General features: G+C 53.7%; 1 protein-coding gene across 1 annotated transcript in view; it reads right to left on the bottom strand.

Moving 5' to 3' along the window:
- ANPEP (alanyl aminopeptidase, membrane) overlaps positions 1 to 23,226 on the bottom strand; it is a 29,403-nt gene extending 6,177 nt beyond the window's left edge. The window contains exons 1-16 of the mRNA XM_086365329.1: positions 23,087 to 23,226; positions 10,188 to 11,168; positions 9,516 to 9,658; positions 9,253 to 9,392; positions 8,479 to 8,605; positions 8,235 to 8,389; positions 7,857 to 7,970; positions 7,613 to 7,756; positions 7,382 to 7,447; positions 7,198 to 7,263; positions 5,428 to 5,603; positions 5,084 to 5,163; positions 3,711 to 3,844; positions 3,536 to 3,591; positions 2,099 to 2,246; positions 380 to 471 (exon numbers count right to left, since the gene is read on the bottom strand). Coding sequence (XP_086221455.1) covers positions 380 to 471; positions 2,099 to 2,246; positions 3,536 to 3,591; positions 3,711 to 3,844; positions 5,084 to 5,163; positions 5,428 to 5,603; positions 7,198 to 7,263; positions 7,382 to 7,447; positions 7,613 to 7,756; positions 7,857 to 7,970; positions 8,235 to 8,389; positions 8,479 to 8,605; positions 9,253 to 9,392; positions 9,516 to 9,658; positions 10,188 to 10,792 — 2,246 coding nt within the window. The 5' untranslated portion in view covers positions 10,793 to 11,168; positions 23,087 to 23,226. The remainder of the gene's footprint in view (positions 1 to 379; positions 472 to 2,098; positions 2,247 to 3,535; positions 3,592 to 3,710; positions 3,845 to 5,083; positions 5,164 to 5,427; positions 5,604 to 7,197; positions 7,264 to 7,381; positions 7,448 to 7,612; positions 7,757 to 7,856; positions 7,971 to 8,234; positions 8,390 to 8,478; positions 8,606 to 9,252; positions 9,393 to 9,515; positions 9,659 to 10,187; positions 11,169 to 23,086) is intronic.
- Positions 23,227 to 24,144: the final 918 nt, after the last annotated feature.

The following is a 24,144-nucleotide window of genomic DNA, read 5'->3' as shown; positions in this document are numbered from 1 at the left end:
AGGTGTGGGGCTCTAAGGCCACAGCCCACCTACCCTTTGGGTGCTTTGCTTCTTGCCTTGTGCAGCCCAGGGAGGGCTGGCACAGACCCCAGCCCCACCTTTAACACCTAGAATCTGCATGACCATGCCAGTGAAGGGACTAGGGAGGTTCAGTTTGGTCCTTCACACAGAGAGGCCAGACGGGTTCACAGGCCACATGGAGCCTTGGGGCAGGGCCCCCCACTCCTGGGTGGGGTCAGGGAGGGGGCGGTTTCCTCCCTGACTGGTGGCCCTGGTCTAGCCAGGAATTGGGAAGTTCGGAGGAGGCTGCTGTGGGAACTTGCTCTAGACTTCCCAGGTCAGGGTGTCTGGGCCAAGACCCAAGACAGGTCATACTCACTGGTCCATCAGGTTTTCCGGGATCTCAGTCCAGTTTTTGGTGAGATTTTCAAAATATAGGAAGATGGGTTCAACCTGGTTCTTGAGGTAATTCTAGGGAAAGAGAACATGAACAGCTTCAAAGAGGAGACTCATGGGGCTTCCCTGATCCAGTGATTAAGAATTTGCCTCACAATGCAGGGGGCTCGGGTTGGATCCCTGGCCAGGGAATTAAGATCCTGCATGCCTTGGGGCAATTAAGCCCAGTGCCACAAGGGAAAATCCACCATGGTGCAACGAAGATCCCGTGTGCTGCAGCCAAGACCCAACACAGCCAAATAAGTGAGTAAGTAAGTAAATATATACTAAAAACTAAGACCTAGCACAACCAAGTAAGTAAGTAAGTAAATAAATATTAAAAAAAAAAATCAAAGAGGAGACTCAAGACTGACCCACCTGGAGCCCCACGGAGCCTCTGACGTGAGTGAGCAAGCGTAGCAAGGGTTAATGGTTACAGAAGCAAGAGGCCAGAGGCTAAGGGAGTAACCCAAGGCCAGATAGCACTCCAAGGGGTGGCACTAACCCAGGTCTCAGCTGACTGATCTGAGGTTCTTTCTCCTCAAAGCCTCCACCAGTTCTGACGGTCCATGTCCAAGAGTCACTATTTCCTAATATTGTTTTAGGGCCACCATCCCCCACCGCCCGATTGTAAGTATTCTGCCTTTACTGTGGGGAACTTAGAAAACTCCATAAAGCATAAGCAGAAAATACTAACCACCCCAAAGTGTTAAGAAAGTGTTAGTTGCTCAGTCTTGTCCTATTCTTTGAGACCCCACGGACTGTAGCCCGCCAGGCTCCTCTGTCCATGGAATTCTCCAAGCAAGAATACTGGAGAATCCTTTGGTGTATGCCTAAGGCCAACTCATACTGATGTATGGCAAAAAACATCACAATATTGTAAAGAAATTATCCTCCAATTAAAATAAATAAATAAATAAATGGAAAAAAAAGAATACAGGAGTGGATTGCCATTCCCTTTCCCGGGGGATCTTCCTGACCCAGGGATGGAACCTGCGTCTCTCGCATTATAGGAGCATTCTTTATCACTGAGCCACCAGGGAAGCCCAATGACTACATAATATTCCATCAAATGGATATTCTAGCTTACTTAACCAATCCCCAACTGTTGGACATTTAAGTGTTTTTGGTTTTCTTGTCTTTTATAAACCACACTGCAGTGAACATCCCTCTGCATTCAGTTATGGATACAGAGCAAGCAGTTCGCCTCTGCCTCTGATCCCACCCCCAACCCCCCATCCCCTCCCTCTACCTTCCCCTCAAGCTTCCAAACTGTTGACATCTGCTAGGCAAGCAGAGGCCCGCTCTTTTCACAGAGGATTCTTTTGGGCTGAAGAGGATTGCCGGAGGCCACGCAACAGGTTGAAGTCTTTGCCCCCAATCCCATCCCCTTCCTGTACTGTGGCTTTTTCTGTTGCCTTCTGATAGTGCTAACTTCCAGATTTAGCAAACTTTGCTAGAAGTCTTTCCGTTTCTTGCCATGCCCAACTTGCTCACCTTCTCAGTCCCTGCTCCCTTCACCCTTCCATCCCTCCTGCTCTCTCACCACCACCAAGGACCAGGTGCGGCGCTTCACCACTCCAGGCAATATTTCTACTCACTGCCTCGTGGCGTCATTTCAGGCACTGGGGAACTGGACGCTGGCATGCCCCTCGAGACGTACCTGCATGGGGCCATAGACCTCTGTGCGGTCGAACATGAGCTTGAAGTAGTTCAGGCTGCTCACGGCGGCCTGCCAGGGCATGTACTCCATCTCATTTTTCAGGAAGAGGGTGTTGTTCAGCGCCAGGGTGACAGGGACCATGTGGGCACTGGGGACAGATAGAGGGGCTCAAGTAAGCACCCCCACCCAACCCGGGCTCTCTGTGGGAGTCCCAGCCCCCTCCTAGAGCCTGAGGTCCCAGAGGCCCAAATGGACCAGCTGTAGCCTTCACCTCGGGTGGAGTGGAACTAGGGGGAGAGGGAGGAGACGCGCACCCACTGCCAGTCACATTCCCTTGCTCATTATCCTCATCTTACAGATGAGGAAACTGAGGCTCAGAGAGGTGACATGCCTTGCCGAAGACCACACAGACCTTAAGAGACAGATCTGAGATTCAAAAAGACAAGAGGCCTTTGCTCTCTGCTCTGCCCACCTCTTTTCTCATTTGCTTGGCCCTCTGAGATTTCCTCCCTCCACCTTCTCAGGCCATCTGTTCATAAATGTCCATGTCTATGGGTGACATCACAGAACTTAGCATCTGCCGGTGCTTACACACACAGCAGCTGCTCAATAAATCTCTGTTTATCTATGCCTGCCTCTCTCCTGTCATGTCCTTCCCAGGTTTTTTAGCCTGACTCCCCTAGCTCAGTTGGTAAAGGGTAAAGAATCTGCCTGCAGTGCAGGAGACATTGGTTCGATCCCTGGGTTGGGAAGATCCCCTAGAGAAGTAAACAGCAATCCACTCCAGTATTCTTGCCTGGAGAATCCCATGGACAGAGGAGTCTGGCGGGCTATAGCCCATGGGGTTACAAGAGTCGGACACGACTGAGTGACTAAAGAGAGAGACAGGGGCACGCATGCGTGCTTAGTCGCTTCAGTTGTGTTCAACTCTGTGCGAGCCAATGGACTGTAGCCTGCCAGGCTCCTCTGTCCATGGGATTCCCTAGGCGATGCCCTCCTCCCGGGGATATTCCTGAGCCAGGTATCGAACCCAAGTCTCTTAAGTTTCCTGCATGGCAGGTGGGTTCTTTACTACTAGCACCACCTCAGAAGCCTGACCCACAGGTAGCTCTCTGAAAAATCTGGGTGTGGTGGAGCACACTGGAGTTCCAGAGTTGGACAGATCTGTATCTGGCTGTCATGAGTTACTGTATGACCTCAGGTAAGATGCTTAAACTCTGAGACTCTGATTCTTCTCTGGAAACTCTGGGCTGAATGGTGATACTGTCTGGGGCCAAGGGAGGGGCGTCCCGAAGCACAGGAAGCCCGCACCCCATTCCTGGCACATGATGAGGACCACATGAGGGAGCAGGGCTCTCACTATGGAGTCACACTTGCCAAGTCACCGGGCCTCGGTGGCTGAGCTGAGGGGCCTGAGGGAGAAGGGCGGGCACTCACCTGGCCAGGTTGAAGCTGTCGTAGATGACCTGTGCCCGGTTGATGACAGGGATGTTCTAGAAGGGGCAACAGAGCATGTGACCTTGGGCGGGCCATGGGGCAGGCCCTGCAGTCTGGGCTGCCATCCTGGGACTGGGCCTTGGGCAGGGGACAGCATGGGCCGGCAGGCACCCACCTCCCGCCTTGACATCAGCTGATTCTGAATCTTCTTCCAGTTGTTCTCGTCGTAGTTCACCTGGTAATAGCCCGTCACGTTGATGTTCAGCAGGACCCAGTCGTCTGCTGCGGCTTTGAAGAGTTCATTCTGGTCTGTGGGGAGAGACCAGAGCTGGGAGAGGCTGCTCAGAAGGCCCTGGGCTGACCTGACCTGGGTCCTCCCGTCCCCAGGCCTTGGCAGAACCGCCTCCTGAGCAGCCTGGCAGCAGCTGGCCCTCAGGCCACTGGGCCCACACCAAGGTGAGGGGCGGAGAAGAAGGGTGGGACTGCCCGGACAAACTCAGGCGGGTGACCTTAGACAGACCAATTGCCATCTGTGAACCTCAGTGGCCAGGCCAGTGACACCCAATGGGACAACTCCATCAGCAACACCCCCTCCAGCTCAGACTCAGCTTCCCAGGCCGCTGCTCAGTCTCCAGACCCTCCTCCTCCCATCTTTCCATCACACCCAGGAAGCGCCTCCCATACAGTTAGCCTCCCAGCGCTGCTTATCTCTTCCTGGGGGCTCCACGCCCCCTCCTCTCAGGTCTACCTCCAGCCTTCCTCCCGGCAGGCAGCCGGAGGGGCTCCTTCCATACCTGCAGATCAGACTCAATCACTTTGGCTCCTCCTGGCCCGAGGACATTGTCTCCTGCAGCTGGCAGGGACTGCTCCTCTGTCTCAGCCAAGCTCAGTCCCCATGTTCTCTCCTACCTCAAGCCTCGCACTTGCTATTGACTCTGCCTGGACGGCGTCTCTCTGCTGCCATCAGCCCGGTGAACACCTGCTAGTCCTCGGACTCAATTCACCTCCTCCAGGAAGCCTTTCTTCACCTCTCCATGAAGTGAAAGCCTCCTTATTCTCTGACCTCTGCCCACCTGCCCCAGAGGCCATAAACGCCTCTGATAGAGCACTCAGCACAGCTCCAGAAAGTGCGAATGGCTTGTCTCCCTTCCCTCATCTGCAGCCTTGGCTTAGGCAGGGGATGGCCTGCCCTGACCTTGGTTCCCTCGGTGCCTGGCTGAGCAGGACCGCACATTCTGCGCGCCAGGCACTGTTGTGAACATTTCATGGGAATCCTCTCCCTTAATTGTCATACAACTCAATGGGGGTAGATGTTGTCCCCATTTTACAGATGGGGAAATGGAGACCAATGACAGATGGTAACTTGACTGGGGTCACACAGCTGGGCAGCAACCGAGTAGAAATTAGAACCAAAGAAGCTGGCTCCATTTGTTGAATGAAAGGATGACAGACACCCCCAAGGATGAGGGCTGCCAAAACCCCAGAACAGGGCCAGGAGCTGGCAGGATGGCCTGGGGGTTACTGTCCCCTAGGGGAGGGCCGGATTACTTCTCTCTTCGCCCCGAAGCCAGTAGTGTTCTTGCGGCTGGCCATTTCTGATGGATGAGATGGGAACAATCCACAGATAGCTGCAACAAGAAATCCCAGAGGCCAGGGCTGAGAAATGGCAGCTCTTGGCCACTGCCAGTGAAAAACAGTCCTGCCCAGGCTCCCAGTTTCTGCCTGACTCTGGCACTAAACGCCTCCCTCCTCCTGGCCCAGGAGCTGGACTGACACCCACCACTCTGGCAGGGGCCACAGTGGGCCAGGCCCTGCTATGGTCAGAGGACCTCATGGCAACCACCCCTAAGAACCTCCCTGGGACGCCTGTCTCTGTGACCCCATCTGCTCACTTGAACTGTGAGGGGCGGGTGACGGTGGAGTTGGGATCAAGGAGGAAGTGCTTCTGGGAGATGGTCCCTGTGTTAGTATCCACGGTGATGACAGGGAAGCCCATCTGTAGGGTCCAGCGGTCCATGATGGCACTCACGGTGTCTGGCAGCCTGATGGACAACTGATTTTCCACAGCCTTGGGCAGAGGGCGATGGTGCAGCCATGAGTGGATGGCCACCCTCCCCCCCCCACCATTCTCCCCTGCACCCCTGCCCTCTTCTTAGGGTGCCACTTTGCTGGGAGGTAGTGGAGGAGCACTGGGCCGTGAGGTTGTGGCTGGGCTCCCAGACTGCCTCGCCCTCCTCTCAGCTGCCCAGCGCTGGACGAGCCAAGAGCTTTCCAGCCTCTGGTTCATTCTGTGTTAAGGAAATCTGCATGCTCCCCCCAAACCCCACATTCTGTGATCAAGCCTGAGGTGGGTGTGTGTCAGGGCGGGGCACCCAGGATGCCCCATGGCTCAGCCTGAACAAATCTGGGAAGACAGGCAAGAGGAGGAGACAGAGATAAAGGAAAACCAGTGTCCCCAAGTCACAGGCAGAGAGAAGCAGAGGGCTGTGGGCGATGTGAAGGAAACACATGCGGATGGGGGTCTGGGGATGGGCTTAGGATGGTTGTTATTGTCTTAAATCTTTTCTCACATGTGCCTATTGCTTTCATAATAACAAAAAAAACAACCACATTTGTTAATAATGGAGAAAATAAAAAACTAAGAAGAGCATAGATAGAGGGCAGAAGATGCTATCAGAAGGTGCAAGCTGAGAGAGAGAGGATCTCTGGGGGGATGCAGAGAGAGGGGGTTTGGGGGAGAGGGAGGGGGAGATGCAGCTTGAAGGGGTGTCGGTGTGGAGGAGGAAAGGAATGGGAAGCTGAGGTCGGGCAAGGCAGACAGTGGAAGCAGAGGAGAGGGACTGAGGCTGGGGGCGGTGGGGGTGGGGACCAGGCTCACAACAGAGGGATGTTGGGCTGGAGATCAGCCAGGAGGACCCAGGAGCCCACCTGTGATGCTGTGACAAGGCCTGGTGTCTTCCCTCCCAGGTCAGGCTGGTCATGGCGTGTGGGCACATGGAGGGGTCAGCCAGGCTGACCAGGGCCACAGAGAAGGGGTGGGAGATGATGGAGGGTGATGGAGAGGGTGCAGACGCCAGCCTCAGGAGAGGCGGGGAGGGCCAGGCGGGAGGGTGGGAGTGGTCAGAGGGTCTGCCCCAGACAGGGCCCCTCGGGGTCTAAGTGGACAGGAATGTGAGGTGGGGCTGGACGGGAGGGTCAGAGAGCGTGCTGAGGGTGCTAGTGTGTGCAAAGTGGTGCCTGAGAGGGGCTGGGTGGGGCACAGGGCAGCCAGGAGCGCTGAGCTGGTGAATGACTGGCTCCAAAATTCCAGGGAGATGATGGCTTGGTCTTGGGAAATGTGAGAGCCCGTTTCCTCAACACTCAGAGGAGGGTGCTCCCCGGCTCCCCTCATAGACTTCACTATAGTGCAAGGTGCCAGTGGGGGGCCACCTGCCAGGCTCATGACCCAAGCTCTGGCTACACCTCCTTCAAGGAGTCATCGCTGCACCCACTTTAGAGAGGAGCAGCCAGTAAGCAGGCCAGGCTCCAGATGTCCTGCCTGGGGTGTGGGGTAAGCAGGGGAGCTGGGCACCTTCGCTCCCACGGGGGTGCTGCCGGCCCTGGGGCTTTCAGCATCTCAGGACCCCCACAGAACATCTTCAGGAGGGCTGGTTGCTACTGACCATCTGCAGGTGCTCCCACAGGTTCAGGTAGGTGGTGTTCTGATAGGCAAAGGTCTGCAAGTAGGACTGCAGAAAGACAGAGCTCGGTGAGGGCTGAGCTGTGGCCCCAGGCTCGGCCACAGCCTCCGTGAGGCCAGGGCTCAGAGGAGACACCCCCCACCCGTGACTGGCCAAGGATCCTCACCGCCAGGCCCTTCTTGAACAGGTCCTCAGTCAGGAAATTCGAGAGCATCCGGATGACCGAGGCTCCCTGTGGAGGGGAGGGAGCTCAGGAGGCTGTGTTGACCCAGCTGAGGGACCCTGTGTTCCCATCGGGCTGGGTGGGTGCTCACCGAGCCCTGGGGGGCTGAACTCCCACTGCCCTCCCCACCCACCCCCCGACTGTCTAAGGACCAGCATGGGGACTGGGCAGCACCTTGCTGTAGGAGATGGTATCGAACATCTCGCTGATCTGGGCAGGGGTGTTGACCTCGTTGGCAGGGGTGGTCAGTGGGTGAGAGGTGACCAGCGCGTCCACGGCCATCACACGGTACACGTCATTCGGCACCATGAGGTCTTTCTGCAAACCCCCAACAGCCAATCAGGGGACTGGCCTCAGAGGGGGTGACCCAGGTCATCCCCCATCCCAGACCCCAGTGGTCCCCAGGCAGGGGGCTCACCAGATTCCAGGTGGGCTCTGCATAGTCAGCTCCCAGGTACTCCACATAGGAGGCAAAGCCCTCGTTCAGCCACAGGTCATTCCACCAGGCCAGGGTCACCAGGTTCCCAAACCACTGTAGGGGAGAGGGGTCAGCCCAGCAAATCACTCGGACCTCGCGGTCACTAACGATGTTCAGGGCTACCCTTCGCCGAGTGCTCCCCACATGCCAGCTTGAGCTGGAGGCTTTACCGACTTCATCCTGACTCCTCCCCAAACCCCCTGGCCAGGTGGAATCCCCCCTCCCTTCTCAGCTTCTGAGGACAGAGCCATGACTTGTGCCATCTCCTCCCGGAGCCCCCCATGTTCTTGGTCTGCACTCCCCATGATGGGAGGATACCTGGTGGGCCAGCTCATGAGCAATCACAGTGACTACTCGCTCTTTGTTGCTGCTGGAGGAAGACTGAGGGTCATAGAGCAGCGCGTTCTCCCGGTAGGTCACCAGCCCCCAGTTCTCCATGGCACCGGCGTTGAAGTCGGGCAGGGCAATCTGGTCTGGGGAGGCCAGGCAGTTGGCAGGATGGCCTCCGGGAATGAGAAGGGAGACCCATTCACTTTCCCCCAACACGAGGCCCCTCACTCACCAGATTTGGGGAGTGGGTAGGCTGTATTGTAATGATTGGCAAAGAAGTTCAGGATGGGACCTGTCACATTCAGGGCGTAAAGGCCATGGTTGTCTGCAGTTGCTTTTGGCCGAGCCCAGATCCGGATCTGCAAAGAGGATAGGAGAGGTCAGGGGTTCTTCCTGGGTCCGGTGCAGGTGGGCCAGTCCCAGAGTCTGGCAGGCTGGTGACCAACCAGGTTAAACTGGGAAGCTTGGTCAGCCGGGAGTGTGTGGACTGGGAGGTGTCTCTCTTGGAGTCATAGGGAGGGGCCTTCGGGGAATGAGCCATGGCCACTCTCTGTCTGGCACCCAGGAATCGGGAACTCCCTTCATGAGGGGTGCGTGCATGCTAATTTGCTTCCGTCATGTCTGACTCTCTGCAACCCCATGGACTGTAGCCCGCCAGGCTCCTCTGTCCATGGGGATTCTCCAGGCAAGAGTACTGGAGCGGGTTGCCATTTCCTTCTCCAGGGGATCTTCCTTACCTAGGGACTGAACCTGTGCCTCCTGTGGCTCCTGCAGTGCAGGCAGATTCTTTACCGCTGAGCCACTGGGGAAGCCCCTGTTAATGAGGAGGATCCCACTTTTCAGATGCAGAGACTGAGGCTCAGAGAACTAAAGACAGCTGCCCAAGATGACTCAGAGCTGGGGTTCACACACTGCCTAGGGGCTGGGACCAGGATGAGGATAAACAGGAATGTCTCCCAGGCCAGGACCAACCCTGGGGAAGGTGAGGTGAGCTTGGGCCTCATACCTGGACATCATTGGGAGCCACTGACTCCACACTCGTGAACTCGCTCACGATGTAGGCCAGGAGGTACGTGGACATTACCGGCGTGGTTTCAAACTCAGTGACGCTCCAGTTGGAATCTCCGTCAAACGGGACACTGGGACCTGGGCAGGGAGCATGCAGGCTTGTGGAGGTGTGCCTCCTCCCCTTCCCCTGCGCCCCAGCCCTGGCGGGGAGGGTCTGCTTTCCCAGGCCCAGGCTGTGAGGCCTCAGCCAGACCTGCTCACCTTTGGGTGGCATGTTGGACAGGGCTGTGAGATCCTTGGGGTGGATGAGGGTGATGTTAAATGTGGCCTTCATGGCGGGCTCGTCAAAGCAGGGGAAGGACTTCCGGGCATCTGTTGACTGCATCTGTGTGGTGGCCAGGACCCTGCCCAGAGCAGGGGGTTAGAGGGTGTGCCCACAGAGTGTCTGTGCCCGTGGGGTGTGCAGGGTGGGGGCTGCAGACTGTGGCTGGATGTGCAGGGGGGCGGGCTCACAGATGCTGCCCGGCCTCATCCCTGTCCCCTTACCCCCACCCCCCCTTTCCTCTCCCAGGCCACCTCGAGGCCGACAGGCCAGCTGACATGGGCGATCAGAGCTCCTTCTGGACTCAGGGTCAAAGTCCTGGCTGCCCCCATCCTGTATTAGCCGGGAGACACTGGCACATTTCTCTCCTCAGAGCCTATTCTATTATCTGTCCAAGGTGGCTTTCATTGTTTATCCCTGACTGCCGATTGAGTGGGGTGGGGCTCGGGGAAACGGCGGATTGTCTTGGGAACTTTGGATGGAGCAATGGGCCAGCCAAGGGCTTTGGAACATTCAAAGGCCCCGAATCCAAGCCCTTCCTTGGCCCCCAGGATCCCGCTCTGCCTCGGCGTCTAGGACCTGCCCCCACCCGGCAGGCCCACCTGACTCACTTTTTGACGTTGCCGTCCATGTACTCGCTGCGGTAGAAGCCCGCCAGGTCATCGGCCAGCTCCCCCTGAAAGGTGGTCTCCATCTCGTATGTCTTGCCTGCTTCCAGGGAGCTCTTGAGGTGCACCACCAGGTACTCTGTGAGCAACACCAGCTCGGTCCTGTCGATTTCGGGGGCCTGGGTGTCCCCCACACCCTTCAGGGCCGCCAAGTGCCCACTGTGCTGGGTGTAGTTGAGCTTCTTGCTGTGGATGATGATGACGTCCGTGGGCTCCTTGCAGGTGAAGCGGACAGTGCTTGAGCCCGTGAAGATATACAGGCCGTTATTGTTGGGAGTGAGGTAGGGCCTCAGCGTCACCCTATAGGAGTCGGGCAAGAGGGTCGTGGGGAGGCGGTATCGGTTCCACGGCTTGCTCTGGTCCAAGGTGGTGGCCGAGGTGGTTGTCGGGCCTGTGGGGCTCGTGGGGGCCGCGGTGCCACGCTCGGCATTCTTGTTCTTCTCCTGGGCGTACACCACAGACAGAGCGATGATGGTGGCCACGGCCGCCACGCCCAGGAGAATGGCCAGGATGCCCAGGGCCTTGGAAATGTAGAATCCTTTGGCCATGGTGAGAATGGGGAGGGAGCTCGGGGAGGCTCAGGAACGGGCAGGGAACAGGGCAGCCTCAGACCAGGCTTATATCCCCAAAGGGGAGGGGCCCCAGAGCCTGCAAAGATTGGGCAAAAATTAACCAGGGCTCAGACAGGCGAAGGTCACTGGGCTGAGTGGAAACACGCTCTATCCAGGTTTCCAAGAGCAGATCCAGAAACAGGATGCGTGGAGTGCGGCTGAGGGGGGGGGGGGAGCGGGGGGGTGCCTGAAGGGACGAAGCAGTGTCTGGTATCCAGTTACAGGCCGCCTGGGAGCCCCACCAAGGGCTGAAGGGCAGGCAGGCAGCCAGCGGGGAGAGGTAGCAGCCAGGTGGCTTGGATGCACCTGTGAGCTGAGACAGTAGCACAGAAACAAGAGGATGGAGGTTAGATCCAGGAGATTAGGAGGACTTCCCCGGGGCAGGAGGTGGGAGGTAGAGAGAAAGGGAGAATCGGCTTCCGGCTCGGGTCAAGAGCAAGTTAGTCACCCCTGTGGTTGGACGGGGGCCCAGGGCACCCCAGAGCCATGGCCCCAGCCTCCCTTGCATTCTTCCAGAGCAAGGAGTTCTTCCAGGTCCCCTCCCTTTCCCTTCTTGCCAAAAACTTTCCCCTCAATTATCAGCACACTGAGTGGAATGAAATGAAGTTGTTTTGCCTTTTTTTTTTTTTTTTTAAAGAGAGGAGGCTGGTGGAGGCTTAACCTTTTCCCAGCCATGACCTTGGGCAGGTAATTTTACCTTTCTGAGACCCCTTTCTTCATACACACATGTTAGAATTTATTTCTCAGGTTTGTTGAACAGATTTAATGAGAAAACATATTAAACACCATCTACTATAGTAGAGGGCTTCCCAGGTGGCTCAGTGGTAAAGAATCCTCCTGCCAATGCAGGAGATGCAAGAGACATGAGTTCAAACCCTGGGTCAGGAAGACCCCTTGGAGGAGGAAATGGCAACCCACTCCAGTATTCCTGCCTGGGAAATCCCATGGACAGAGGAGCCTGGCGGGCTGCAGTCTGAGGAGTCACAAAGTCCGAGGAGTCACTCGGACATAACTGAGTGACTGAGCACACGCATTATAGTAGAACCTGAAAGTCCTTTGTTCTTTTCCCCCAGAAGTCAACCATTCTATCCCTGGGAAAAATGAAGATATTACTTATCATACTCAATATAATATGTTCTTACAGGAATACGAAGTTCATTGTCACCCCTCCCATCCACCAGCCCAGTTTCTCAGACTTCAACACTGCCTGATCCTCACCCCAACATTCAACTCACCCTGCCCCCCAGTCTCACCATGTCCTGAGTCAAAGCCATTCTCACTGTTTATGTGGGCACTTCTAGACCCTCATGGACTCCTTGCTAACATTTGGGCTCCTCAAACCCTGAATATTCATTGGAAGGACTGATGCTGAAGCTGAAGCTCCAGTACTTTGGCCACCTGATGCAAAGAGCCAACTCACTGGAAAAGACCCTAATGCCAGGAAAGATTGAAAGCAGAAGGAGAAGGGAATGACAAAGGATAAGATGATTGGATGGCATCCCTGACTCAATGCACATGAGTTTGAGTAAGCTCCGGGAGATAGTGAAGGACAGGGAAGCCTCGTGTGCTGCAGTCCATGGGGTTGCCAAGAGTCAGACACGACTTGTTGACTCAACAACAACAACAATAAAACCAGTTTGCTACATAAGTTGAATCATTTTGCACCATTGCTTAAAAGTATCCTTTTGCTCTCGGAATTCAGACCAAATCTTCTGATACCGGCAAGTCAAGTGCTGTCAGCTGGCTGACTGCCTGACCTCATTCTTACCACACTCCTCTCTGCTGTGGAACTCTAGCCAGTCTGGCCTTCATCCAGGCCATCTACCACAGGACCTTTGCACGTGCAACTCTCTCTGCTTGGATCATCTTCCTCCTACTCTTGCTCTGGTTACTCCTTATTTATTCTTCAAGTCTTTCTCAGAGAAGATGTCCTGGCCTCCCTGACCAGGTCAAGCTCCTGAGAACCACAAACCTCTCTTCAAAGCCCTATAATTTGGCATAGTTTTCCATTTGATCTGTGTGGTGATGACCTGAGTGCTTCCCCTACCCCCACCACCAACAGACCCCCATGAGAGCCGTCCATGGCTGCTTCTGCTCACTGATGGTATCGGGCATGTAGTAGTCACTCAACACATATTTGGGTTTTTTTTAACGTATAGTTTTAATTTTTTATTTATTTATTTTTGGCTGCCCTGGGTCTTCATTGCTGCAGGCAGGCTTTCTCTAGCTGCAGGGAGAAGGAGCTGCTCTCTAGTTGGCTTCTCTCATTGTGGAGCACGGGCTCTAGACCGTGGGCTAAGTAGTCACAGCACATGGGCTTAGTTGCTCCATGGCATGTGGGATCTTCCCAGACCAGGGGCCAAACCCATGTACCCTGCATTGGCAGGTGGATTCTTCACCACTGGACCACCAGGGATGTCTTCAATAAATATTTGTTAAGTGAATGCCTTAAGAACCCCCTGAATGGTATGAAAAGGCAAAAAGATAGAACACTTAAAGATGAACTCCCCAGGTCGGTAGGTGCCCAATATGCTACAATATCAGTGGAGAAATAACTCCAGAAAGAATGAAGAGACAAAGCCAAAGCAAAGACAACACCCAGTTGTGGATGTGACTGGTGATAGAAGCAAAGTCCTATGCTGCAAAGAGCAATATTGCATAGGAATCTGGAATGTTAGGGCCATGAATCAAAGCAAATTGGAAGTGGTCAAACGAGATGGCAAGGGTGAATGTCGACATTTTAGGAATCAGCAAACTAAAATAGACTGAAATGGGCAAATTTAACTCAGATGACCATCTACTACTAGATGACCATTTAACTCAGATGATATCTACTACTGTGGGCAAGAATCCCTTAGAAGAAATAGAGTAGCCATCACAGTCAACAAAAAAGTCCAAAATGCAATACTTGGATGCAATCTCAAAAATGACAGAATGATCTCTCTTTGTTTCCAAGGTAAACCATTCAATATCACGGTAATCCAAGTCTATGCCCTGACCAGTAATGCTGAAGAAGCTGAAGTCGAATGGTTCTATGAAGACCTACAAGACCTTCTAGAATTAACACCCCCAAAAGATATCCTTTTCATTATAGGGGACTAGAGAATGCAAAAGTGGGAAGTCAAGAAACACCTGGGGTAACAGGCAAATTTGGCCCTGGAGTACAAAACAAAGCAGATCACAGGCTAACGGAGTTTTGCCAAGGGAACGTACTGGTCATAGCAAACACCCTCTTCCAACAACACAAGAGAAGACTCTACACATGGACATCACCAGATGGTCAATACCAAAGTCAGATTGATTACATTCTTTGCATCCAAAGATGGAGAAGGTTTATTCAGTCAGCAAAAACAAGACTGAGAGCTGACTGTGGCCCAGATCATGAACTCCTTATTGCCAAATTCAGACTTAAACTGAAGAAAGTAGGGAAAACCACTAGACCATTCAGGTATAACCTAAATCAAATCCCTTACGATTATACAGTAGAAGTGAGAAATAGATTCAAGGGATTAGATATGATAGAGTGCCTAAAGAACTATGGACAGAGGTTCGTGACATTGTACAGGAGACAGGGATCAAGACCATCCACAAGAAAAAGAAATGCAAAAAAGCAAAATGGCTGTCTGAGAAGGCCTTACAAATAGCTGTGAAAAGAAAAGAGAAAAGCAAAGGAGAAAAGGGAAGATAAACCCATTTGAATTCAGAGTTCCAAAGAATAGCAAGGAGAGATAAGAAAGCCTTCCTCAGTGATCAGTGCAAAGAAATAGAGGAAAACAATAAAATAGGAAAGACTAGATATTTCTTCAAGAAAATTAGAGATACCAAGGGGACATTTCATGCAAAGATGGGCTCAATAAAGGACAGAAATGGTATGGACCTAACAGAAGCAAAAGATATTAAGAAGAGGTAGCAAGAATACACAGAAGAACTGTATAAAAAAGATCTTCATGACAAAGATAATCACGATGGTATGATCACTCACCTAGAGCCAGACATCCTGGAATGTGAAGTAGAGTGGGCCTTAGGAAGCATCACTACAAACAAAGCTAGTGGAGGTGATGGAATTCCAGTTGAGCTATTTCAAATCCTGAAAGATGATGCTGTGAAAGTGCTGCACTCAACATGCCAGCAAATTTGGAAAACTCAGCAGTGGCCACAGGACTGGAAAAGGTCAGTTTCATTCCAATCCCAAAGAAAGGCAATGCAAAAGAATGTTCAAACTACCACACAATTGCACTCATCTCACACACTAGCAAAGTAATACTCAAAATTATCCAAGCCAGGCTTCAACAGTATGTGAACTGTGAACTTCCAGATGTTCAAGCTGGTTTTAGAAAAGGCAGAGCAACCAGAGATCAAATTGCCAACATCTGTTGGATCATGGAAAAAGCAAGAGAGTTCCAGAAAAACATCTATTTCTGCTTTATTGACTATGCCAAAGCCTTTGACTGGGTGGATCACCACAAACTATGGAAAATTCTGAAAGAGATGGGAATACCAGACCACCTGACCTGACTCTTGAGAAATTTGTGTGCAGGTCAGTAAGCAACAGTTAGAACTGAACATGGAACAGACTGGTTCCAAATCGGGAAAGGAGTATGTCAAGGCTACATATTGTCACCCTGCTTATTTAACTGTTATGCAGAGTACATCATGAGAAACTCTGGGTGGGATGAAGCACAAGCTGGAATCAAGATTGCCAGGAGAAATATCAATAACCTCAGATATGCAGATGACACCACCCTTATGGCAGAAAGCAAAGAATAACTTAAGAGCCTCTTAATGAAAGTGAAAGAAGAGAGTGAAAAAGTTGGCTTAAAGCTCAGCATTCAGAAAACTAAGATCATGGCATTTGGTCCCATCACTTCATGGCAAATAGATGGGGAAACAGTGGAAACCGTGACAGACTTTATTTTGGGGGGGCCTCCAAAATCACTGTAGATCGTGACTGCAGCCGTGAACTTAAAAGATGCTTATTCCTTGAAAGAAAAGTTATGACCAACCTAGACAGTATATTAAAAAGCAGAGACATTACTTTGCCAACAAAGGTCCGTCTAGTCAAGGCTATGGTTTTTCCAGTAGTCATGTATGGATGTGAGAGTTGGACTATAAAGAAAGCTGAGCACCAAAGAATTGTTGCTTTTGAACTGTGGTGTTGGAGAAGACTCCTGAGAGTCCCTTGGACTGCAAGGAGATCCAACCAGTCCATCCTAAAGTAGATCAGTCCTGGGTGTTCACTGGAAGGACTGATGCTGAAACTGAAACTCCAATACGTTGGCCACCTGATGTAAAGAACTGACTCATTGGAAAAGACCCTGATGCTGGGAAAGATTTTAGGCGGGAGGAGAAGGGGACTATAGAGGATGAGACGGCTGGATGGCATCACCGACTCAACTAAACTGAACTGAAGTGAATGCACACAGGCAGGGACTGGTGCATGGATGAATGAGTGATTCGACTCAGGAGTCACTCCTTATTGGAGTCTCTGTAGCCCATCTCCACCCCTGCCTCCACTCCCACCTTGCCCTGGGAGAATGGTCTGCTCCTTCTCTGAGCCCTTCTCCAACCATGGCATACAGGCAAGACTCTTGCTCGGGCCAGATGCATCTCAGGGCTTGAGTCTGCCTTCTTCATCAGCTCCTTGAGGACCTTGCTCCTCTGCCACTCCCTGCCCTGGCTTGGGCTGGCCATCCCTGAGCTTGCCTGGAGACTTGGTAAACAAATGTGTGAGTGGATTGAATATATTCATAGGTTAATTCATCCAGGCATCCCTGGGAGACTGAATGACTGCCACCTGTCATCTGGCCTGGGTCTGAGTACAGGATAGAGTCTTCAGGGGAATCCCGGGTGCCCATGTTTGGGCTCGAGGTGCTCTGAGCAGTCAGCACTTCCCTCCTTCTCTCTGGAGACATGCCCCCGGGGCCCTGGTCTGGGCAGTGTGGACTTTCCATTGCAGTGACCTGCAGCCACCTCTATTAGGCCTGGGCTAATGACCAAGGAGCAAGAGTGGGGAAACCAAGTCCCCGGGGGAGGGCTCCAGCTTGGTCACTGTGACCAAGGGAACAGAGGCCCCTGAGGATGATCGAGAGAGAGAAGTGTGTGCTCCCCGTCTCACTCCATCAGGGCTAGAATTTGCCAAGAAAAACCATCTTTCTTGTGCCCTTGAAGGCTGGCACCCAGGGGCCATGTATTCCCCCCACAACAAGTTTTACTCTGTAGGGCCTGCAGCTTGCTCCCACCTTTGCAGCAGAGAGACACACAAGCCTGCTTGGCCTGTTCCCGACTCCAAACAAAGAAAGAGGCCCTGCCTGGCCCACCATGGCCTTTTCCTGTTTGCTTTGGACACAGCCCATGGGCCCAGCTGGCTGGAATCCTTACTCTTTTGGAAAGGGCCTCTGGTCTTCAAAGTTGGCGCAGCAGGCAGCCTATTGCCCTGGAATGAGAGGTCCCTTTTCTGGGCATTGTGCCGGCCCAGTCTGGGGACACAGAGAGGGGCAAGCTCCACAGCCCCCACCTTCTTTGATAATAAAAAGAGATCTCTCTCCCAGCCCCCACCACAGCCCACGCATGGCCACGGCCACAGCCCACTGGGTAGCAATAACCTTGCTCTCCTCTCCTGTCACCCAACCTGCCCACACAACCTGGCAGAGAGACCTTCCTCTCCTGCTTGCACCTGGTGTCCCTCCCCTCACTGCTTAGAGGACGAAAGCTCACCTCTGGCTCAAGCCTGAAAATCTGTGGACTTGACCTTCTGGCCTCTCCTCTTTCCGGTGCCCAGCGTGACTGCAGTTGTTGGCATTTCTCCCAAACTCCCTGGACTTTTTCATATCTCTGTACCTGCTTTCACTGCTGAGAATGCCTTTCCTCTCTTTCCTGTCAAACTCCTATTCATCCTTCAAAACCCAGGTCAAATGTCACTGCCTTCTCAAGCAGAGGCAGCTCCTTTCCCCTGATGTTTCCCTGGCCTCTGGCTCACACTTCTGTCACAGAACTTAAGAAAAGGCCATCTATGTTGTTCAAAAGCTTCTCACTAGACCGAGGCACCTCAAGGGAGCCATGACTTGTAGACTGCGCCATGCCTAGCACAGGGGAGAAGCCCAGTGTTGGCTGAATGAATGACAAGGTCCACACTCCTTGCAACGGCCTATAGGTCCAGTATGATATAGCCTCCAGTGAGTCTCTGGTCTCATCTCAAGCCTTTGCCCCCTGTTGTTCTGCCCCACTGGCCTCTTTTGGTTTCTCGAGCCCATCATCTCTTCCCTCCTCCACCCTTCACTCCCACCCCAAGCTGCTCTTTGGGCCTGGAAAGCTTGTGTCTTTCCCTCACCTGCCACCCACTCATCCAGGAAGCTCACTTCAGTGATGCTACTCCAGGGAAGCCCTCGCAGCACCCCCAAGACTCAGTGCCATGAGGGTAGAATCCTCTACACCAGGCAAGCACCTGGTACACAGCAGACAGGTAACACATGCTCATGGAACAGATGCAACAATAAGACAATTCGGGACTTTCCTGCTGGTCTAGTGGCTAAGACTCCATGCTCCCAGTGTAGGGGGCCTGGATTGCATTCCTGGTCGGGGAACTAGAGCCCGTATGCTGCAACTAAGAGTTCGCAGGCCATAACTGAAGACCTCACATGGCGCAACAAAGACTGAAGATCCCGTGTGCCACAGCTGGGACCCGGCAAAGCCAAATAAATACTAAAAGAAATAAATAAAAATAAAGTTGATGTACTAGTCAGCTCAGGCCATCGTAACAAAGTACCACGGATAAGGTTGCTTTGTAAAAGGAAAATGACTTATAAAATAAAAATTAAAAAATAAATAAAGGGGCTTTCCCGGTGGGTCAGTGGTAAAGAATCCACTTGCCAAATGCAGGAGACACAGGTTTGATCCCTGATCTGGGAAGACTCCCACATGCCACAGAGCATCTAAGCCCCCATGCCACAACTACTGAGCTGTGCTCTAGGGCCCAGGCTCTGCAGCTCCTGAAGCCCTTGTGTCCTAGAGCCGGTTCTCCACAACAAGAGGAGCCACCGCAATGAGAAGCTCACAAACTGCGACTAGAGAGTAGCCCCCACTTGCTGCAACTAGAGAAAAGTCCACACAGCAACGAAGACCCAGCACAGCCAAAGATAAATAGAATTATTAAAAATGAATAAATAAATGAAAATTTTTCATCTAGATAGCCAACAAAATCATCTTGTTCGGCTGCGCTCACTTTGGGAATCACTGCTCCACCCCGTAGGATTCTGGGGAGGCGACATGTGCAAAGGGTCTTTGGAATGGAAGCTTTCTGCCAATGAGCAGATGTGTGCATTCCTTTTACTATTTATCTCTGGATGGGGAAGAAGCTGAGTCCCCAGCCCCCGTCTCAACCAAAGCTGCCTTTCTACCTGTGGGTTTATATATTTCTAACCTGATTATGCTTTGGTCCAGAGAACAAAAGTTATAAATTAAAAAAAAAAAGGCTAACAATGCTCATGTTAGAGAATATTTGAGGCATAGCCACTCATATAGGAGACAAAGCTTTATCTCAGGTTTGGGAGTGCAAGTTACTTTCTATTCAAACATGAAAACACCAGGAGCCTGGGAGGGACTGTGGTGGGGAAACCCAGGACCAGAAGTCTGGCAACTATGCAGCCCAGGCTCCCTCCCAGACTACCGGGCCCTGGGGGTAAGCTGTTGCTCAGGCTTACTCAGCACCTCCCCCGCCTTTAGCTGCAGGGCTGGGCAGGCTGGGAGCGATGGAAAAACCGAAGGCATCTGTCTGCTCTGAAGGAGCAGACAGTGAAGAGCAGGAATGAGGCTGGGGCCCCAGCGCCGGCACTTTCTGGCCCCTGAGGCTCCTGGCTTTCTCCCAGGCTTCTGAGGTCTCCACCCACAGCTGCAGGAGCCTGGGCCCAGGCCAGCCCCCCAGGGTGCTTCCTCTGGGAGCTTTGGACCTTGTCCATCCTGTGAGAACCGCAGAAAGCCCCCATAGGAAGTCAGCTCCTGTTTTGACCTCTGGAAGCCAATCCAAGGCACTCAGGAGCAAAGGAGAGATGGGGACCGTGGGGAGTGGGTGGAAGGACACCAGCCTTGGAAGGGCCTTTCTGGGCTGCAGATCCTGCCTGGAAAATTGCCTTCTGTGTGACCGAACTCAGACAATCACCATCAGGATAATCACCACCACTGGCTCTTGAGGAAACCACAGCACAAAGTTAAGTGACTTGCCCAAGGTCACACAGACAGTTGTGGCAGATTCTATTGCTGGATTATACACGCCTCCCGAAAGCATCCTCTCATACAGCCCCTACATTTCCTACTGTGCAGTGCCCCAGAGGGTTAAAAGACCTCAGGAGGAGACATACATCTTTCAAGAGACCTCAGGAGGTGACAGCACAGGACAGCAATTTAAAGAAGGCCAGGCAGGAAGAAAGATCTGATCATCTTTTAGGGGAACTGTGTGTCCCTTCTTCTGAATTTTATAGGCACTCTAAGGGACATGGCGGGAGTGGCTGCTGCAAGGAGACTGGGAATCTGGTGAAGTCAGCTTGGGGGCTCTACAAGGGGGCCAGCAACTCCCTGGCCCTAGACCAGGACCGGGAGCTGCGGGGGCTCTAGGAAGTGGAACTTCTTATCAGAAGGGGAGGGCAGTGCTCCCAGACTCAGGCCGCTGTGGGGGACCCTGGTAAGCCTCCAGGTGCAGCTGAGAAACACGGCCGCGCCTCTGATGACAGACACCTAGGCCTGGGCCCAGGCTGGAGGTGATGGCTGGTGGCCTGTGTGAAGGAAGGCTCTCAGGGGGCTCCATGTGAGCGGCGGGCGCGCCATCCATACCGTCCTTCCCAGATTCTGAAAGAGTCCCCAGCGTGGGATCCTGGTCTTCCATCAAAGGCAGAGGCCCAGGAACTAGGCCCAACTCCAATACTGGGGAGACTGCTGCCTTCCCACTTGGGGACCCCAACCTTTCTTCTCAGAAAGAAAGCTTAGCAATAAAACTCCTGAAGCAAAGGGGCTGGAAAACTTGGCCTAAGGGTGGTGGAAGTGGGGAGCTGATGCCCCACTCTCTAGCAGACTCGGGAGGCGGGGAATCACGGGGCAGGCGCTGGGCTGCCTCACACAGCTGAGCCTGTTTCTCCATCTGTGAAGTGGCAGCAGCTCTCTGGGTTAAGCTTCCTTTCACTCATAGTCTAGGCTTAGACTCTAGGGCTCTTTAGGGAGGTGGGCTAGGGGAGGATGCCAGCCTACTGCCAGAGTTGGGCAAGTCACCCTGCTTTCCCCACCTCCCCTGCCCCCAGTGTGTGGGGAGGGGATCTTTGGCAGATCCGAGGCCCATTCCCACTTCCTCTTGGCTGCGCCCCCATTGTTCCCCTCCCCCACCTCACATGTCTGCAGCCAACTCTTCAATCACAGTCAACTGGAAGGCCCATCTGCTCCAAGACTCCTCTTTCAGACACACTGTGTGTGTTTGTATGTGTGTGTGCCTGTGTGTGCTTCGTCATTCAGTAGTGTCCGAGTCTTTGCGACTCCATGTTCTGTAGCCCTCCAGGCTCCTTTGTGGAATTCTCCAGGCAAGAATACTGGAGTGGGTTACCATTACCTACTCCAGGGGATCTTCCTGACCCAGGGATCAAACTCTTGTCTCTTGCTGTCTCCTGCATTGGCAGACAGATTCTTTATCACTAGCTCCACCTGGGAAGGCCCACACTCCTCTTTTACAGGTGAATAAAGCAGGGCTCTGGAGAAGGCAATGGCACCCCACTCCAGTACTCTTGCCTGGGAAATCCCATGGATGGAGGAGCCTGGTAGGCTGCAGGCCATGGGGTCGCACAGAGTCGGACACGACTGAAACGACTGAGTGGCTTCACTTTGACTTTTCACTTTCATGCATTGGAGAAGGAAATGGCAACCCACTCCAGTATTCTTGCCTAGAGAATCCCAGGGATGGGGGAGCCTGGTGGGCTGCCGTCTATGGGGTCGCACAGAGTCGGACACAACTAAAATGATTTAGCAGCAGCAGCAGCAGCAGCAAAGCAGGGCCCAGAGATGTCCAGGTCATTGAGAGACTCAGGGACTAAGCCAGCTTCAGACCTCAGGTCTGACTGAGAACTGCGCTCTGACCAGCCAGCCACACTGCCTGACTGTCCCACTGATTCCAGTAACTAGCACTTTGCCCTGAGCTGGGATGAAGGGAGGAGGAGGAGGATTCAAGTCACAAAACCCAAGGCATGACCCACCTGGGCACCCCCACTCACCGCACTGCTGGAGGGGTGGGGAGGTGCAGGGTTAGGACCCTACTGGCTCTACTTGGAAGCCCCTCACCAGAGCAAATGCCTATAGCAGTAGGAACACTGATCATCTCGGCTTCGGGGTAGGGCTGGAGCAAGCACTCTGTTCCCACATCAGGAAAACCCTCATCCCAGTGGTGGTGTTGTAAGGAGCAGGGGAGTGGGTTAGCTGATAAAGAATCTGCCTGCAATGCAGGAGACCTGGGTTCGATCCCAGGGTTTGGAAGACCCCCTGGACAAGGGAAAGTCTACCTGCTCCAGTATATTCTGGCCTGGAGAATTCCACAGACTGTATAGTCCATGAGGTCGCAAAGAGTCGGACATCGACTGAGCAACTTTCACTAAAAATAGGAATTCCCTTTAAAATAGTAGTCGGGTGGAGGGCTCTGGAGGGAAGCAAGACGTCCAAGGCTAGCTAAGGGGATCTCCTGCTGGAGTCTTGACCCCGGCCCCGCTCCCGCTCTGGGGGCTCTGTAGACAGACCCCCAAGCCTTAGCCAGGACCTCGCGCATCTTTGGCTCCGCCCCAGCCACTGCGAGTCTGAGCGGTTGAGTCTCACAGTCACCACCAGTCACCACGCTCGCCACCACGCTTTGTCCCCACCCCACCTGGCCCGGGACCCCAGCAGGGCTGAGTCCGCTGCACCAGTGGTGTCTCTCCGTCGGTCCACCCCCAGAGGCGCCAGCAGCCGCGCTCGCCACCCTGGGAGCCACCTCTCCAGGGCGGGACCTCCCGCTCCCCGACCGTTGACAGGCCCGCTGCGGGACCATCCTGGCGGCGCGATCCTAGAGGGGTCTCTCTCCTTCGCTCGCCTTGGACCTCAGTGTGCCGGTCTGGGAAGGGGGCGTCGGCAGGGACGTCGGAGTCTTGAGCGCGCTTGCATCGGGGTCCCTGCCTCAGCCCGGCTGCGCCCCGCGGCCCCTCCGCGCACCCGGTCCCCTCTGCACCCCGCTCGACTTGCCTGAGGCTGCCAGGCGCCCGGCCCTGGCCGGCTGCGAGCCTCCTCCCCCGATGGACGACCCGGACCAGCCACAGACACTGCCCACCAGTGCCTGACTCCTCCTTTCCCCTTCTTTTTAAAGGGAAGTAACCTGACCCGACCACTACTCCCGGGTTAACCCCTGCCGGCCCGCAGCTCCGCCGGGACTCCTCCCCTGCCTGCCCGCAGCCTCCTCGAAGCACCCCGAGGGGAGCTGCTCCAGCGACGGCCCGCCCGCCGGCCCTGGAATTGCTCTTTGGTTCCCCAGGTCTCCAGCTTCCACAACCACTGCCCCTCCCCTGCTCCCCAAACAGTCCCGCCGTGGCCGCAGCCCCAGGGCCCCGCCCCCGCCCACATCTGGACAGCATCTGCCCCTGGGGGAAGGGCACAGAGGCCCACCCTTCGAATTGGGGCGAGGGGAGGGGGAGCCCCACTCATTGAAAAAACAAACCGGGCATCCCCATGGAGATGGCGGTTCCAGATAACTGAATCTCTGCAGCACACAATTTAACATTCGTGATACCGGGGGCTCATCATTAGGAAGGAAGAGAAGCTGCAGGACCTAGCAAAAAAGAAAAAAGCCAGACCAGAGTCAGGGTATGCTGCTTCCTTAGAGGCTGAGCGTCCAGGGCCAAGGCACTCCTCTTCCCTGGGCATCTTTTTACTGGGCAGTATCAGATGCTATTTGCACTTTTTCTTTATGGGTGTTGTAACAAATTAACACAAATTTAAAACAACGCGCTTCTTATTTTAGTTTTGTAAGTGAAGTCCAAAATGGATCTCATCAGGCTATGTATATTCAAGGGTGTCCACAGGGTTTCCTTCTGGATGTTCTACAGAACCTCTTCTGGGTATCCGCATTCCTTGGCTTGTGGCCCCCTACCATTTTCAAAGTCAGCAGTGGCCCATCCAGTCTTTCTGTCGTTGTATCACTCTGACATCAATCCTTTTTTTCCCCTCCTGCATCTACTCTAGAGGCTCCTTGTGATTACATTTTGTCCACTCCAATAATCCAAGGTTTCTCCCTATTTTAAGGTTAG

This window comes from Bos grunniens, chromosome 21 (genome assembly GCF_055505025.1).
Source record: "Bos grunniens cultivar Pamir isolate PY7600 chromosome 21, Bosgru_T2T1.0, whole genome shotgun sequence".
In the NCBI taxonomy this organism is placed as follows: Eukaryota; Metazoa; Chordata; class Mammalia; order Artiodactyla; family Bovidae; genus Bos; species Bos grunniens.
The sequence above is the reverse complement of the archived record's forward strand: the minus strand, read 5'-3'. Positions and strand labels throughout refer to the sequence as shown.